Raw genomic sequence first — 18,868 nt, forward strand, 5'->3', positions numbered from 1 at the left:
ACTAGAGATCCTGGTTCGAATCCAGGCTCTGTCGTAGCCGGCCGCGACCGGGAGGCCCATGGGGCGGCGAATAATTGGCCCAGCGTCGTCCAGGGTAGTGGAGGGAATGGCCGGCAGGGATGTAGCTCAGTTGATAGAGCAAGGCGTTTGCAACGCCAGGGTTGTGGGTTCGATTCCCACGGGGGGCCAGTATGAAAAACATAATGTATGCACTCACTAACTGTAAGTCGCTCTGGATAAGAGCGTCTGCTAAATGACTAAAATGTAAATGTAAAATGTCTAGTGAGTGTCTTCTTCTTGTGTAGAGATTGAGAGTTTCTCACCATTTCAAATGTGTGGACGAACGTCTCACGTGTCCTGGTCTTAGAGTATCAACCATTTGTAACATTCAGCTCTGATTCACGTCGGCTGGTCTTTCTGGTCTAACCATTTTAAGCCGTGTAGCCACAGCTCCACGCTTCCTGGTCTTTCTCATTCAAAGTTCTAACCATTCTAAAACGTGCAGTCGCCACTTTCACGTTTTCTGGTCTGAAGGTTGACTTGTTTTTCAAGGCTTTTTATGACCTCTGGGTAAAATGGGGTGTTCCATCGTGATGACACGATCTCTGATATCACTCTGGGCGTGGCTAGACAATGTGCATAGTTTATATGAAAAACTATTATCTCATTAGAAGACTAAAATCACATTCCTATCTTCACCAAAATACTCTCATACTTAATCATATATTTTATAAAACATTTAGATGTAAACTTGATAGATAGAATATGTATACTTTCCGAGTTAGTTATTTCTTGATACCATCCTTAATGACATCACAAAATAATAAACAATATGACATGATTATTCTTTAGATCCCCACTGACCATTCCAAACATTTGGAGGTCAGGAATAATGTCCACTTTTATTGACGTAAGAGTTTTTAGGCAGCAAAGAGTCTCTGGAACAAAGAAAATCTAGAGACCAAAAGGAGTCCTTTTCTGCAAACTATTTATGACCAGCTGTTAAGTCATAAAACCAGCCCAACTCCCCCTTCTCCTCTCCTGTGGGGGAGGTCTGGCTATCGGTCAGCCATTTGCCAAGCTGATCTGGCACCTTTGATCCTCACCAAGGAGAGTCATGACAAAAGTGTTACTACAGTGTCTTTTCCACAGCAGTACAAGTGAAAAAGAAAAAACCTTCACTCACGGAAATATCCTTTACGTTTTAAGGTCTTTTTAAGCAGCAGAGGTCAGAGCAAACGGCTGTGTTTCTGCGACAGCCTTCATCAGACATGAAAACTTAAAGAACAGCCTTTCCAGTAAATATGCCCTTTGTACCCGGCAGTCTAAGACTTTTTGTTACTGTATACTTTTGAGTTGAGCACGCCAATTCCTCATTCTAGTCCAAGTGATGTCCAATGTGATGGTTGATGCTGCTACTCTCATAGCTAATATTGGTTGACACTTCAAATGATCCATTGATATCCACTGTATGCAGATATGACCTGTATTTACTGTTTGTCTGATGTTCTCGTTCATACAGAAGAGAGACGTGACTATTGTGGATCCTCTGGGAAACATCGTGATGCTGATGAGGCAGAGAAGAGTCTCTCAATTCCCACGGGGGACCAGTTTGAAATATTGTGGGAAATGTATGCGCCCTACTGTAAGTCACTCTGGATAAGAGCGTCTGTTAAATGACTCAAATGTAAATGTAAGCCTTACTATTGCTCTGTCTGTGGGGAAATGCTTTGCTCAATCAACCCATCTTAAAGTACACCAGCGCACACAGGAGAGAAGCCTAAGCCGTGTGGGAAGACTTAAGGTTGCCATAGACACCATTGAAAACACACGTGAATTCTGTAATGATATGTGGGTGAAGGGGGTCACTAGGTACTTACACATCCATAATCACTTGCAGTCCTCATCTTATTTCATGTAGACCTACTGTAATGTATTCATATACACAACGTCAGACCTGGGTTCACGCCAGTCAAACTCAATCAAGCCCAGATAAAGTATTTGACATGATTTCAGTCACAAGGTACACAACATTAACAATGTAACACTAGGTATGTTTAAGCAATGTAAAATACAAATAAAAAAGCTTGTTCATCAATTATTTGTTATCAGTAATATTGAGCTGTCTTTTGCCATGTGCTTTCATTGTTTAATTGTGTGTGTTGCATGTATGTGTGTGTGTGTGTGTGTGTGTTTGCGTGCGTGTGTGTGTTTGTGTACATGCATATGTGGTGCAATACATACAGGTGTGTGTGAGATCTCTGAGGTATACTGGTAACTGCCAACATAAAGGAAACACTTGAGTAAATGAGGGATACAAAGTATATTGAAAGCAGGTGCTTCCACAGGTGTGGTTTTCTGAGTTAATTAACATCCCATATAAAAATGCCCACTTGCCCATTACTTTGGCTAGAAGAAGAGATCTCTGTGACTTTGATAGAGGGGTCTCAAAGGAGCATAGGGGGTTTAAAGGGTGTGTCAGTCATCAGATCACAACCCAATTGAACCCCTTATGGGAGATTCTGGAGCGGCGCCTGAGACAGCGTTCTCCACCACCATCAACAAAACACCAAATTATGGAATTTCTCATGGAAGAATGGTGTCGCATCCCTCCAATAGAGTTCCAGACACTTGTAGAATCTATGCCAAGGTGCAGTGAAGCTGTTCTGGCGGCTCGTGGTGGCCGTAAAGATTTATGTTGGCGTTTCCTTAATTTTACCTGTATATGTACTACTACTACTACTACTACTGTTCTCTACTTATATAAACAATGTATATAACACAACATATATTTATACAACCATATATAATTAGAGGACTGTAGCCTAGGGCTTTAACATGCCCTAGACCTAGGCTACACATGTAAACTATAACATAACAATTTCACTTGTGAACTATAAAACAGATTTCAGATAAGACATGTTTTTCATTTAATTAAGCCTTTAAACTACACATTTTATCCTGGTTAGTTTAATTGATAAATGCATTTTTTGCAAGACAGAAATCTTTATCTCAAATGCTCACATGAGATCTGCATGAAGATTTAAGTTACCATGGAAACATATTTAGTCCTAAATATTCTGAAATAACTTCACCATATTTTTTAAAAGGAATATAAGGACTTGAAATTGTCATGGAGGAATTTACTCCTACTTTACTGTGTCTGAGAGCAGTGGGGTGTTCCAGAGAGCAGGATCCTTAAATTAACTCAAACCATTATGATGACATCTCTTAATTCAGGGGTTTATTTTGAAAGCTAAACATGAATATATGTGTTGCTGATTGGCAAGTTAATGACACCATGCCAATTTAAAGTCTATATTTGTAAAACAAATTATGATACTTCAGAATCTTTAGGACAGTAACTCAATGAATCTGCTATCTGGAACAGCCTCCAGGGAAGGGGCAAGTGTAGGATGAAGTTGCCCCTAGATGCGGATCTTGTGTCAGTTTAGCATTTTCCCCACTAATGCTTAAGGATAGGATTTGGGGAGGATAACCTGATCCTACGCCTGTCAGGTGTGTATGTATACAACACAACACTGTAATTTCAGACAATTTAAAGGTGCAATCATTGCTGTGTGTTTCAGTCCAATGCTGAGGACATGTAGTAACCACTCTCAAAAACCACAGTAACCACTCTCAAAAACCATAGTAACCACTCTCAAAAACCATAGTAACCACTCTCAAAAACCATAGTAACCACTCTCAAAAACCATAGTTAACCACTGGGTGGAAAATAAATAAAGGATAACTAGCCAGTTGCACAACTAAATAAATGCCTTAAACATTCCGCATTTAACCCCTCTGAATCACAGAGTTGTGGGGGGCTACATCATATGTGCCCGGGGAGCAGTTGTTATTGGGGGCTAACTGGCTTGCTCAAGGGCAGAACAGCAATATGTTGTTTATCTTACAATCTAACCCCATGGGAGACACACAAACACGCACACAGACAAACCCAGAGGGCGGCAGGTAGCCTACCTGGTTCGAATCGAATCCCTGAGCCGGCAAAGGTTAGAAGAACTTTTGCCAGCTCTGGGATTCGAACCAGATACCTTTCAGTTACAGGCCTAACGCTCTTAACCGCTAGGCTACCTGCCACCCTCTGGGTTTGTCTGTGTGCGTGTTTGTGTTTGTGTGTCTCCCAGGGGGTTAGATTGTAAGATAAACGACATATTGCTGTCTTCTGCAAGTTCTCTCTATTCATAGACAGAGCTAGAATCGTTCTGAGGCCATTCAGGACAGAGTACATCACCTGCAGGATGTCCATGTCCTTTCTTATGTTTCAACATGCCTACTAAATAGGTGAACCTCTCCCCACATATATCACAGCTGTAAGGCTTCTCTCCGGTGTGGGTGCGTTTGTGTACAGCCAATGCGTCGGTTCGGGAAAACCTCTTCCCACACTGATCACAGGCGTGAGGCTTCTCTCCAGTATGAGTTCTCTTGTGTGCAGCCAGGTTTTGTGACCGACTGAAGCTCATCCCACAGACAGAGCATGGGTAAGGTTTCTCCCCGGTGTGTGTTCGCTGGTGATTCATCAAAGAATTGTACTGAGAAAACCTCTTTCCACATTGATCACATACGTAAGGCAGCTCTCCGGTGTGCACACGCTGGTGTGTTGTTAAACCTTGGCGGAATATGAAGCTCCTGCCACAGTCGGAGCAGTGGTACGGTTTCACTCCTTGGTGTATCTTCATGTGAGTTCTGAAGTTGCTTGGATGGTTGAAGGCCTTCCCGCACAAGTCACAGACAATGGACTTGTCTTTACTGTGCCTTTTCTGGTGTTTCTTCAGATATATCGGATGAGAGAAACAATGCCCACACTCAGTGCAACAGTAAGTTCTCTCTCCCCGGTTGTGCGTCAGCTGGTGAAATTTAAGATTACCTTTTGTAGTAAAACACGCCCCACATTTAGAGCAGCGGAAGGGTCTTTCGGCGGAGGGCTTATGTTTATGTTCGTGTTCTTTCAGTAAACTGGCGTGAATGAACCGCATTCCGCAGTCAGAACATTGGAATGTTTTTTCTTCAGTATGCATTCTCATATGCAAATTAAAGGATGCCGAAATACAAAACCTCTTCTCGCAGTAGGAGCATTGGTAAGGCCTTTCTGCGGCAGGCATGTGTGTTAGCTCGTGTGCTTTTAGAGTGGATTTTTGAGCAAAACTTTTCTCGCACTTGGCGCATTGGAACGGTTTTTCTCCTGTGTGTTTTCTTCGATGGTTTTTGAAGGTTGATAAAAAACGGTATCTCTTCCCGCAGTCAGAGCAGTGGTAAGACCTTTCTGCGGGAGGTTCATGTACCGTTTCCTCATGTATTTTTCGATACTGGTTGTTTGCAAAACCTTTCCCACACTTGGAGCATTGGAATAGTTTATTTTCGGTGTGGGTGCTTTGATGGATTTTCAACCTTGATAAAACACTGAAACTCTTTCCGCAGTCAGAGCAGTGGTGAGGTTTCTTCCCAGTGTGTATTTGCTGGTGCATCTTAAGAGTCCTTTTTTGACTGAAAGTCTCCCCACACTGTGAGCAGCGGTATGGTTTCTCTCTTGTATGGATTCTTTGGTGCATTTTGAGTGTCGCTGGATCTCCGAAAGTCTTCCCACAGTCAGAGCAGCAGTGGCATGGTTTCTTCCCTGTATGTCTTTGCTGTTGTTTGTTGAGGTGTTTTGATGTGGGGAGACTCCCATCTGGGTCGTCAGCATGTTGTTGTTGTTGTTGTTGAGGCTCCCCAGAAGATCCACGGTTGCTACGTCTCTCTCCTGTTTGAAAGAGACAATCAAACAAACAGTGAATACAGTTTGTCCTACAGAAGTGACATCATATTGAGGCATTACAGTGTCTTCAGAAAGTATTCACAACCCTTGTCTTTTTCCACATTTTGTTGTGTTACAGCCTGAATTTATACACAATACCTCAATGTCAAAGTGGAAGATTTTTAACAATTAAAAGCTTAAAATGTCTTTAACCCATTTGTTATGGCTAAATAAGTTTAGGAGTAGAAGAAAAATGGAGAAAAAAAAAACAGACATTGAATATCCCCTTTGAGCATGGTGAAGTTATTAATTACACTTTGGACGGTGTATCAATACACCCAGTCACTACAAATATACAGGCGTCCTTCCTAACGCGGTTGCCGGAGAGAAAGGAAACCTCTCAGGGATTTCACCATGAGGCCAATGGCGATTTTAAAACGAAGACTTTAATGGTTGTGATAGGAAAAAACTGAGGAGTACATTGTAGTTACTCCATAATACTAACCTAAATGACAGAGTGAAAAGAAGGAAGCCTGTACAAGGCTCTGCATCTGTCCTCGTGCTCCTAGACCTTACTGCCGCTTTTGACACCATCAATCACCCGATTATTTTGGAGAGATTGGAAACCCTAATTGGTCTACATGGACAAGTTCTTGCTTGGTTGTCGGAAAGGTGTAATTTTGTCTCTGTGGATGGTTTGTCCTCTGACAAATCAATTGTATGTTTCGGTGTTCCTCAAGGTTCCGTTTTAGGACCACTATTTCTTTTACTATATATTCTACTTCTTGGTGATGCTATTCGGAAACAAAATGTCAACTTTCCCTGCTATGTGGATGACACATAGCTGTACATTTCGATGAAACATGTTGAAGCCCCAAAATGTCCGACCCTGGAAGCAGATGGCGGGAAATGTTTTACTTTTATCTCGGACAAAACGGAGATGCTAGTTCTAGGCCACAAGAAACAAAGAGATCTGCTGTTTGATCTGACAATTCATCTTGATGATTGTACAGTCGTCTCAAATGAAGCTGTGAAGGACCTCAACGTTACTCTGGACCCTGATCTTTCTTTTGATGAACATATAAAAAAATATTTCAAGGGCATATTTATTTTATCTTCGTAACATTGCAAAAAATCTTAAACTTTCTCAAAAAATGATGCAGAAAAGCTAATCCATGCTTTTGTGTCAGACTACAGCAATGCTCTACTCTCCTGCTACCCAGATAAAGCACTAAATACACTTCAGTTAGTGCTAACCACAGCTGCTAGAATGTTGACTACAACCCAAAAAATAACTAGCCTCTCTAGGCTGGCTTCCTGTTAAGGCTAGGGCTGATTCCAAGATTTTCTATTACTATTTGTATTTATTAGTGATCCCCATTAGCTACTCTTCCTGGTGTCCAAACACATTAAGGCACTTACATCACACATAAAACAAAAGATAAAACAGTACATCATATAACATTATTACACCACTACATATCTACAACACAAAATGTATAAAACCACCATACTACAATATTACAATGTACGTGTGTGTGCTAGCGTGTGTGTGCGTATGCGTGTCTGTTCCTGTGCGTCTGTGTGTGTGTGTGTTTGTATCTCTTCACAGTCCCCGCTGTTCCATAAGCTGTATTTTCATCTGTTTTTTTAAATTGGATTCTAATGCTTGCATCAATTCCCTGATGTGGAATAGAGTTCCATGTAGTCATGCCTCTATGTAGTACTGTGCGCCTCCCATAGTCTTCTGAATTTGGGGATTGTGAAAAGACCTCTGGTGGCATGTTTTGTGGGGTATGCAATGGGTGTCCAAGCTGTGTGCTAGTAGTTTAAAACAGACACCATTCAGCTTGTCAACACTTCTCATAAAAACAAGTAGTGATGAAGTCAATCTCTACTCCACTTTGAGCCATGAGAGATTTACATGCATATTATTCATGTTAGCTCTCCATGTACAGCCATGCTGCCCTGTTCTGAGCCAATTGTAATTTTCCGATGTCCCTCTTTGTGGCACCTGACCACATGACTGAACAGTAGTTCAGGTACGATTCTACAATAATAATAATAATGAAGGCGTTAAATGTGAAACCTTTGCATTTTAAGTAAGCATTTCACAGTAAAGTCTTCACCTGTTGTATTCGCCGCATGTGAAAAATACATTTGATTGGATTTGATTTGACATGTCGCTGTCCCCTGTTTAACGATTCTACAATGTTAAACACAAAAGTGTTAATGCATCTTACAAACATTGATATCAGAGGCCCCTCGACTGCACTGTAATGTTAGACAACAACAATTAAACTTCGCAATTGTACAAAACTAAACCTATCCTGCTGCACTTACTTTGATGAATCACATCTCCTTCCTCCTCCACGTCTCCTCCTCCAGCAGTTCCTCTCAACCCCAGTGTTTTCCTGCAGTCGACCAGCCGCACAGACACCCTCTTCAGACCCAGCAGTAAGGCCTTACCAGGAGAGGACAGATAGGGGGATCCACTCACTCTCTTCTCTGGTGTGCGTCTCTCTGCAGCTGGCTCAGCCTCCAGACCTTTGCTAGGAAACCAATTCCTGTCCTCCTCACCCCATTCTTCGTCGCAGTCTGCAGCGTCGTTATCAAAGGATTGGCTGGGACTAATGGGCTCCGCCTCCAGCCTTTCGCTACGTAACCAATCCATGTCCTTCTGGTTCCCTTCTTCATCACAGTCTACAGCATCATCATCAATGGATTGGCTGGGACTCAAAGGTGCACATCTACCATCCTCCTGTATCTTTCTGATGTCCTCTTTCAGTTGGTTTAACCAAGACATTCCCTGCTCCTCCGATTCCATTGAATTTGTATTTTCCCAAAGTTGCTCCAGGATGTTACGGCGCAATGAGTGATGGTGATTCTTTCCTTGAACATTGAAGCCATCCTTGCCACCTATTCCAATGCGTTCACACAGGCAGCGTAAATTGTCCTTGGTTAAAGTGTATAAACTCTGTTCGATTTCATCCATCAACGTTTCCCTCTCTCCACTCATATTGACCTGCTCACGTAGCAACAACAGCAATGCAGTCAATGACCTGCAATGAAAATTAAAGATTAGAACACATTAACGATTGCATCTGTCATTTCACTCTAAGAATTTGTTTCTTTTTACTTTGTGTTAAATTGGTTTAGGAATATTCAGGCATGTTTAAATGTTGGTATATTCATAAAATGTCATGAAAAGGCTATACATGTCAAGATGACATGTAAACCGCCATCTATTGTGTTTTGCCTTAGTTTGACTAATACCTAGGAACTAAGATGACATCATATAGGGAGATCTGTGAAAGGGAGCCATTTCAATGTTGGCGGGCATGGGGTCCCTACTTGCAGATCTTCACAGAGGAACACAGGCAGTGGGAGAGCAGGGTTTGGGATACATGTTCCCTGGTTTCAGATACACCAGGGGAGGTGGCTGTCTGATAGAGCTTCGGTCTTCTCTGCTGAGGTGTGGGCACTAGTGTGGCATTGGGGTGGGTGGAAGAAGTGGGGCCTAAAAGGGTTACTTTGTGTTCAGACTGCCGCTGCCCTGGTCACGCTGAGAGAAGGGAAGTCTAGAGCACAACCAGACTAGTTAATCGAGCTGTTGATGGAGCTACATAGGGTGGAAGGCTTCTCTGTGAAATGGAACATCCTCCTCTCTTTATAGGGTGGAAGGCTTCTCTGTGAAAAATGGCACATCCTCCTCTCTTTATAGGGTGGAAGGCTTCTCTGTCAAATGGCACATCCTCCTCTCTGCTACCACAGATATTTGAAAGATCCATTGGATTTACTCATATTTTCATAATGGACAATATGCAACGTGTAGCTACAGCTTTCAATACCAGTGTTGTCCTGAATACAGCTGCTGGTATCGACACAGCTCTCTCTCTTCTGTGGCAAAAGCAGTCTGGACTGGTTGAAGCCGAGCAGTCTGCCGTGAATCATCATAATCCATACACAGGTAAGAGTCTACAGTTAAAATGCCAAGATAGTTACATGTACATACAATATTGTCTCAACTTGTTGAAAGTTGTTTTCATTGCTAGCTATTGTTAGCTATATAGCTAGCTAGATAGTTGCATGTTCAACTAGCTAGCTACCGAAAATAGCCACTGTGGTGCGAATGCTAATCGATTAGCAAGCTAATCAAACCCCATTTTAAGTGATTAGGGACACATGCTAAGTTGGCTAGCTAGCAAACCACAATGAAATGATAGCTAAATAGCTAGCTAGCTATTGGATTATAGATTTCAAGGTCGTTTTTTTTGCATGTTCAACTAGCTGGCTAGCTAGATGAATACCACTTACATCTAGCCAGCTGGTAATTATGAAGCTAAATGTTTGCTAAATCTAGCTAGTAATCTTGTGTCTGCGCTGCCATTCTTGGACTGGAAGCAGGTTAAGTGTGTACAGGGCGTTTTAGTACAGCTGTAGCGGTCAACAGGAAATAACAATCTATAAAGAAATGAATTAATTAATGTTTGAACCCATTTTTCTGGAATTTGTCTTTCAGCATAAACCTGCTCTCCGCCATCAGTACAAGGAGATGATCGAGGGTGAACAAGGAACACTTCAGGTATTTCGTCTTTGTACTTTGATCTTATTGATTGGACTTGGGGGTCAATGAATGTTATTTCTGGTATGCAAGGTTTGAATGTCTTGTCTATTTTAGTCTGCTTTCCTCCTTTACAGCTTTAATTGTCTGGAGCCTGGTGTTGTTGTGGCCAAGGAGCTTTCACTAAGATGGAACCAGGTTTTAGCTGCTGTGCGATGTTGTCGTCCTTCCTCCCAGAGATGTGAAAGCATCCCCCGGACTGGACACAACCCGGCATACATATATTTTTGAGAAGATCAGGACAGTTAGGCCTCCTAAAAAACATGCTTCTGATAAAAGAGCTACAAATTGCCATATTAGACTCACCATGCTCATTAGTTGCTCATTCAACAATTTCTGCTACTTCACTCAATCCCGTTTTAAATCGTCTCCCATCCTAACAGTTTTACATTCCCTGAGACCAACCGGAAATGTTTCCTTGGCCAAATATTCCCAGATTTTCATAAAATCAGCCACACGTCGTCTCGTTTCAGCTTCACCAAATTTTGCGCAAGGCTAAATAAATGGCTACACTTCAATTGCTCGTTCAGTGCTGCAGGCCAGCGCAAACTGGAGCACGGTCCGCCACTTCTCACTATGGCGCTCGTTTAGTAAAGTTAGATAACAGTGCGCGTCACTAGGCAGAATGTGCTTTGATTGAAACAAAATACAGGAAGGCTATATAGTTTAACACCATCTGTTCTAATTTGCTCACAAAACCGTAATTCAAGAAGATCTAAATTAATATGCAAATGTTGCCAAATGGTTTCTTTCATGTAGGCTACACTGTTCCACGAATCTCCGGCAAAATCATCCTGTTGTCCTGCATTTGGGTATTTTAAATGTTGTCACCTTAGGCATGTGTCTGTACACTTTCCCTCTGCTACGCGCAGTAAACAGACACACGAAAGCAGCACAATTGACGTTGAATTCACAGATGGGAGCGGATCAGGCTGTAATTTCATAAAGCAGATGACTCAACTGTTGACTTATTATTTATGTGACCTATTAGTAGTAATTTATACCCGCGTCTGAATCCTTTATCTTATAACTTTTTGACAACCAAGATGACACTTTCTGTAGGCTACAGCAATGACTCGTTGGAATCGAAACTTGGACATTTAGCCTACAATACGTTTAAACTTTCGGTCCGGTAGAAGATTTGGTCAGTGCCATTAGTATCGATATGATACAGTGCACTCGTGTGTGTGGTTCTGGGATGAGGGGTATGTGCGGCAATGCACTGCCTTTTGACGTGCAGCAGGTTGGCAGTGCTTGCTGTTCCTTGTAGTGCAGCGCATCGTGGCCTAATGGGGGAACTTGATGAGATAATGTTCAGAGAATCCCTTTTGGCAATTTGGTTGAAGTATTCCTCAACCTTTTAAAATATTTTTTATATTTATTTTTGTATTTTACCCCCCTTTTACGTCTTATTATGATCTTGTCTCATCGCTGCAATTCCCCAACGGGTTTGGGAGAGGCGAAGGTCGAGTCATGCATCCTCCAAACCGCGCTCCTTAACACCCGCCCACTTAACCCAGAAGCCAGCCGCACCAATGTGTCGGAGGAAACACTGTTCAACTGACAACCGAAGTCAGCCTGCAGGCACCCGGCCCGCCACAAGGAGTGACTAGAGCACGATGAGCAGGCTCTGTCAAACACTCCCATATCAAATCTTATTTGTCACATACACATGTTTAGCAGATGTTAATGCGGGTGTAGCAAAAAGCTTGTGCTTCTAGCTCCGACAGTGCAGTAATATCTAACAATTTCACAACATATACCCAATACACAAACATCTTAAGGAATGGAATGAAGAATATATACATAAATATATGGACGAGCAATGTCAGAGCGGAATAGACCAAGATACAGTAGAATATTATAGAATATATACCGTGGGGAGAACAAAAAAATCCAGAAAATCACATTGTATGATTTTTAAGTAATTAATTTTCTTTTTATTGCATGACATAAGTATTTGATCACCTACCAACCAGTAAGAATTCCAGCTCTCACAGACCTGTTAGTTTTTCTTTAAGAAGCCCTCCTGTTCTCCACTCATTACCTGTATTAACTGCACCTGTTTGAACTCGTTAACTGTATAAAAGACACCTGTCCACACACTCAATTAAACAGACTCCAACCTCTCCCCAATGGCCAAGAGCAGAGAGCTGTGTAAGGACATCGGGGATAAAATTGTAGACCTGCACAAGGCTGGGATGGGCTACAGGACAATAGGCAAGCAGCTTGGTGAGAAGGCAACAACTGTTGGCGCAATTATTAGAAAATGGAAGTTCAAGATGACGGTCAATCACCCTCGGTCTGGGGCTCCATGCAAGATCTCACCTCGTGGGGCATCAATGATCATGAGGAAGGTGAGGGATCAGCCCAGAACTACACGGCAGGACCTGGTCAATGACCTGAAGAGAGTTGGGACCACAGTCTCAAAGAAAACCATTAGTAACACACTACGCCGTCATGGATTAAAATCCTGCAGCGCACACAAGGTCCCCCTGCTCAAGCCAGTGCATGTCCAGGACCGTCTGAAGTTTGCCAATTACCATCTGGATGATCCAGAGGAGGAATGGGAGAAGGTCATGTGGTCTGATGAGACAAAAATAGAGCTTTTTGGTCTAAACTCCACTCGCCGTATTTGGAGGAAGAAGAAGGATGAGTACAACCCCAAGAACACCATCCCAACCGTGAAGCATGGAGGTGGAAACATCATTCTTTGGGGATACTTTTCTGCAAAGGGGACAGGACGACTGCACCGTATTGAGGGGAGGATGGATGGGTTCATGTATCGCGAGATCTTGGCCAACAACCTCCTTCCCTCAGTAAGAGCATTGAAGATGGGTCGTGGCTCTTCCAGCATGACAACGACCCGAAACACACAGCCAGGGCAACTAAGGAGTGGCTCCGTAAGAAGCATCTCAAGGTCCTGGAGTGGCCTAGCCAGTCTCCAGACCTGAACCCAATAGAAAATCTTTGGAGGGAGCTGAAAGTCCGTATTGCCCAGCAACAGCCCCGAAGCCTGAAGGATCTGGAGAAGGTCTGTATGGAGGAGTGGGCCAAAATCCCTGCTGCAGTGTGTGCAAACCTGGTCAAGACCTACAGGAAACGTATGATCTCTGTAATTGCAAACAAAGGTTTCTGTACCAAATATTAAGTTCTGCTTTTCTGATGTATCAAATACTTATGTCATGCAATAAAATGCAAATTAATTACTTAAAAATCATACAATGTGATTTTCTGGATTTTTGTTTTAGATTCTGTCTCTCACAGTTGAAGTGTACCTATGATAAAAATGACAGACCTCTACATGCTTTGTAAGTAGGAAAACCTGCAAAATCGGCAGTGTATCAAATACTTGTTCTCCCCACTGTACATATGAGATTAGTAATGTAAGATATGTAAACATTATTAAAGTGACTAGTGTTCCATTTCTTAAAGTGGCCAGTGATTTCAATAGGCAGCAGCAGCCTCTAATGTGCTAGTGATGGCTATTTTCCAGTCTGATGTTCTTGAGATAGAAGCTGTTTTTCAGTCTTTCGGTCCCAGCTTTGATGCACCTGTACTGACCTCGCCTTCTGGATGATAGCGGGGTGAACAGGCAGTGGCTCGGGTGGTTGATGGCCTTCCTGTGACATCGGGTGCTGTAGGTGTCCTGGAGGGCAGGTAGTTTGCCCCCGGCAGGTAGTTTGCCCCCGATAATGCGTTTGGCAGACCGCACCACCCTCTGGAGAGCCCTGCGGTTGCGGGCGGTGCAGTTGCCGTACCAGGTGGTGATACAGCCCGACAGGATGCTCTCATTTGTGCATCTGTAAAAGTTTGTGAGGGTTTTAGGTGCCGAGCCAAATTTCTTCAGCCTCCTGAGGTTGAAGAGGATCTGATGTGCCCTCACCTCCTCCCTGTAGGCTGTCTCGTCATTGTTGGTAATCAAGCCTACTACTGTTGTGTTGTCTGCAAACTTGATGATTGAGTTGGAGGCGTGCTTGGCCACGCAGTCATGGGTGAACAGGGAGTACAGGAGGGGGCTGAACATGCACCCTTGAGGGGGCCCAGTGTTGAGGATCAGCGAAGTGGAGATGTCGTTTCCTACCTTCACCACCTGGGGGCGGCCCGTCAGGAAGTCCAGGACCCAGTTGCACAGGGCGGGGTTCAGACCCAGGGCCTCGAGCTTAATGATGAGCTTGGAGGGTATTATGGTGTTGAATGCTGAGCTATAGTCAATGAACAGCATTCTTACATAGGTATTCCTCTTGTCCAGATGGGATAGGGCAGTGTGCAGTGTGATGGCGATTGCATCGTCTGTGGATCTATTGGGGCGGTAAGCTAATTGAAGTGGGTCTAGGGTGTCAGGTAAGGTAGAGGTGATATGATCCTTGACTAGTCTCTCAAAGCACTTCATGATGACAGAGGTGAGTGCTACGGGGTGATAGTCATTTAGTTCAGTTACCTTTGCTTTCTTGGGTACAAGAACAATGGTGGCCATCTTGAAGCATGTGGGGACATCAGACTGGGATAGGGAGAGATTGAATATGTCCGTAAAACACACCAGCCAGCTGGTCTGCGCATGCTCTGAGGACGCGGCTAGGGATGCCGTCTGGACCGGCAGCCTTGCGGGGGTTAACATGCTTAAATGTCTTACTCACATCCACCATGGAAAAGGAGAGCCCACAGTCCTTGGTAGTGGGCCGCGTCGGTGGCACTGTGTTATCCTCAAAGCGGGCGAAGAAGGTGTTTAGCTTTTCCGGAAACAAGACGTCGTGGCTGCTTTTCCTTTTGTAGTCTGTGATTGTCTGTAGACCCTGTCTCGTGTCTGAGCCGTTGAATTGCGACTCCACTTTGTCTCTATCCTGATGTTTTGTCTGTTTAATTGCCTTGCGGAGTGAGTGTCTGAGCCGTTGACACTGTTCGCATTCTGCCATATCCCCAGTCACCTTGCCATTGTTAAATGCAGTGGTTCGCACTTTCAGTTTTGCATGAATGCTGCCGTCTATCCACGGTTTCTGGTTAGGGTAGGTTTTAATAGTCACAGTAGGCACAACATCTCCTATACACTTCCTGATATACTCAGTCACCGTTTCAGTGTATTCATCTAAATTATTTTCGCAAGCTACCCGGAACATATCCCAGTCCGTGTGATCAAAACAATCTTGAAGCGTGGATTCCGATTGGTCAGACCAGCGTTTGAGTTTCTGCCTATAGGAAGGGAGGAGCAAAATGGAGTCTTGGTCAGATTTGCCGAAAGGATGGCGGGGGAGGTCCTTATAACCATCCCGGAAGTTTGAATAGACACGGTCGAGAATTTTAGCAGCCTGTGTACAACAGTTGATATGTTGATAGAACTTCTGCAGCCTAGTCCTCAAATTTGCTTTGTTAAAATCCCTGGCTACAATAAATGCAGCCTCAGGATATGTGGTTTCCAGTTTGCTTAAAGTCCGGTGAAGTTATTTGAGGGCCGTCGTGGTATCGGCTTGAGGGGGGATATACACGGCCGTGACTATAACCGAAGAAAATTATCTTGGGAGATAATACGGTCTGCATTTGATTGTGAGGTATTCTAGGTCGGGTGAACAAAAGGACTTGAATTCCTGTATGTTTCTACAATTACACCATGAGTCGTTAATCATGAAACATACACCTCCGCCCTTCTGCTTCCCGGAGAGATATTTATTTCTGTCTGCGCGATGAACTGAGAACCCATCTGGTTGGACCGATTTCGACAGAATATCCAGAGAGAGCCATGTTTCCGTGAAACAAAGTATGTTACAGGCCCTGATGTCTCTCTGGAAAGAAATCATTGCCCTGAGCTCATCGACCTTGTTATCCAAAGACTGAACATCAGCGAGTAATATACTTGGAAGCAGTGGGTGGTTTGCGCGCCTCCTAAGTCGAACCAGCAGGCCGCTCCGAGTGCCTCTCCTCCGCCGCCGGCGATGTTTTGGGTCAGCCGCTGGAATCAGTTCAGTTGCCCTGGGGAGAGCAAACAAAGGATCTGCTTCGGGAAAGTCGTATTCCTGGTCGTAATGCTGGTGAGTTACCGCCGCTCTGATATCAATAGTTTTTCCCGGCTGTATGTAATGATACAAAACACTTTCTGAGCTAATAATGTAAAAAATAATACATAAAAAAACAAAGTACGCCGATGTTTCCTAAGAGCTAGTCGTGAGGCCGCCATCTTCGTCGGCGCTGGGCCAATTGTGCGCCGCCCTATGGGACCCCCGGTCACGGGATCAAACCTGGGTCTGTAGTGATGCCTTAAGCACTGCCATGCTTTAGACCGCTGCGCCACTCGGGAGGCCTAAAGTATTCATTTTCTAAATATTTTTCCCAAGGATAATGTAGAGAAAATGTGAAAATCAAAATGTTTGAAAGCCTTTTTCTCCTAAATGGAATTACAAATTCATCAAATTTCAAAGCAGCATTACTTTCCCATGTTTCCTCCAACTGAAGTGTGTATGAATTGCAATTTTGAAGCTCTGAGTTTATACTTTTTTTATCCAACGTAAAAAACACAATCAAACATTTTGGAAAATAATACCGAAAAGAGATGGTGGGTCACAATTATTTTCAGGTAATTCTCCATGGCTGCACCTCATAAACCGGGAATTAGAGTGGAACTGACAGCGTTGTAGCAACATTAAATCGTTTTTTTTTTTTTACATTTTCTGACAAGCGAGCACTTAGATATGGTCGTTTTCATAAATTCATAGAATGTTTGGGAATTATGTTGAATAAGGCATTTGTGAAAAATTCTAAAGCAATATATTCAACCGTTTTGAGCGTTGGTAAATTCATCAATTATTCTGCATCTGGCGAACACAGACGAGTGCTCGGAAATCGGAGAAGATAGCCAGGGTGACTTTTACGAACGCAAGAGATATACTAACTGGATAACAGTCGTTCAAGTTCAGCATCGCTAGCTAGCAAAGCGATTCACATTTCTTGCTAGCTAACCAAATGACACCTGCATCTAGTTGTAGCCACCGAAAAACGAGTCAGTCACTCACCCACTCCTCCAATGACATGACATCCTACCAGCAGCTAGCTAATGCTAGGCTCCGTGTTTTTAGCTTGTTCAATAAATAGCTTGCTACATAAATAGATACGCTAGCTTATTAGCCACGTTATCACTGACTTGTGATCATTACCCTTGCTAGTTTGATTGTATTGACATTTCCAGCCTTAGTTACATTCGTCCGTTTTTGTAGAAAATATTGAAATCATTGAAACTGAAACGTGCATTCCGAATGGAGGCAGCAAACAATGTACCAGGCCAGCTGTGATTTACAACCTGATAGCAATATTTTTGGGACTACCAAGAAATGTATTGGTGAATAATATTAATCATGCATTGAACTGCACCCATCTGTTCTGTCAACAATGCCTTACTGTACGTAATGGAATGTTGAGTCAAATCAAACCTATTCATAAAACCTCAAAGTTGGTTTTGTAGCATAAATTGGGAATTTGATATTTTTGGACTGATATGATTGTCTGTTTGTTTCATATCTGTAGTTAAAACGCTGTCAGTTCCACTTTATGGTTAAGCAAGTTCTTATCAAACCAAAGCCCTAAACATTAGCTAATCGTTCGTGGGGTTGGTGGTGTACAAAAACACCAAACTGGCTCCAGTAGAAGTGTCCGTAACCTTTGCTACCTACCAGCTACAGTAGAAAGGCTAACAGGCTAGCACGTCTTTGTCCAGCCTGACCACGTTGGAAAGAAGTATACCTCGTGACTTTCGCTTGATGATCCTTCGATAAAGTTGTTCTAAGATCAGTTTTACGCTGTATTTTGGAGATTGAAAGTAGAATATCCCACTATGATGGAAGACTAATCTAGTTAGCTTGCTAGCTCCTGGTTCTTTGCTTGGTTCCGACTTCTGCTAAGCCCGTCATCACACACAGATCAGACCAATCGAGTATCGATATATCAATGTCAACTCCATGGCTCGAGCCTTTATGGCTGATGATGCTTCTTGCATCTCACTTCAGGACAAATTTGCTGCATTTACAATTTTCTCATGGCAAATGTAAAGTGTGAAAAAATGCATTTTGAAGTTCAGAGGAGCTTTTTCTGTGATTTTATTAAACATTACGAGGCTTACTTGTCTAAGGCGTACTTACTACGTACTTCTTAACATGAAAAAAGGCGTGCATAGGTAAAACATTAAATCAAAACACTAACATATATCACTACAATCAGCATACATCAATTGATAAACCCATAATATATATTATTAATCAATGAACTGTTACAGAAGTTTGCAGATGACTCAACAGTAGTAGGCTTGATTACCAACAATGACGAGACAGCCTACAGGGAGGAGGTGAGGGCTCTAGGAGTGTGGTGTCAGGAAAATAACCACTCACTCAACGTCAACAAAACAAAGGAGATGTTCGTGGACTTTAGGAAACAGCAGAGGGTGCACCCCCCTATCCACATTGACGGGACAGCAGTGGAGAAGGTGGAAAGTTTTAAGTTCCTCGGTGTAC

At 43.1% G+C, this 18,868-nt stretch overlaps 1 protein-coding gene across 2 annotated transcripts; it reads right to left on the bottom strand.

Moving 5' to 3' along the window:
* Positions 1-4,136: 4,136 nt before the first annotated feature.
* LOC121560206 (oocyte zinc finger protein XlCOF6-like) lies at positions 4,137-18,263 on the bottom strand. 2 transcript variants are annotated; one of them, XM_045218403.1, is made up of 3 exons: positions 18,105-18,263; positions 8,102-8,820; positions 4,137-5,764 (listed from the first exon to the last, which is right to left on the bottom strand). In XM_045218403.1, exons 2-3 carry the CDS (start codon positions 8,775-8,777, stop codon positions 4,203-4,205), a joined length of 2,238 nt encoding a protein of 745 aa, XP_045074338.1. In that variant the 5' UTR covers positions 8,778-8,820; positions 18,105-18,263; the 3' UTR covers positions 4,137-4,202. The 2 variants fall into 2 exon arrangements, with proteins under 2 accessions (XP_045074338.1, XP_041729171.2); XM_041873237.2 differs by having other exon boundaries at positions 18,035-18,263.
* Between the last annotated feature and the right edge of the window lie 605 nt (positions 18,264-18,868).

The sequence above is a fragment of the Coregonus clupeaformis genome, unplaced genomic scaffold (assembly GCF_020615455.1).
Source record: "Coregonus clupeaformis isolate EN_2021a unplaced genomic scaffold, ASM2061545v1 scaf1546, whole genome shotgun sequence".
Classification (NCBI taxonomy): domain Eukaryota; kingdom Metazoa; phylum Chordata; class Actinopteri; order Salmoniformes; family Salmonidae; genus Coregonus; species Coregonus clupeaformis.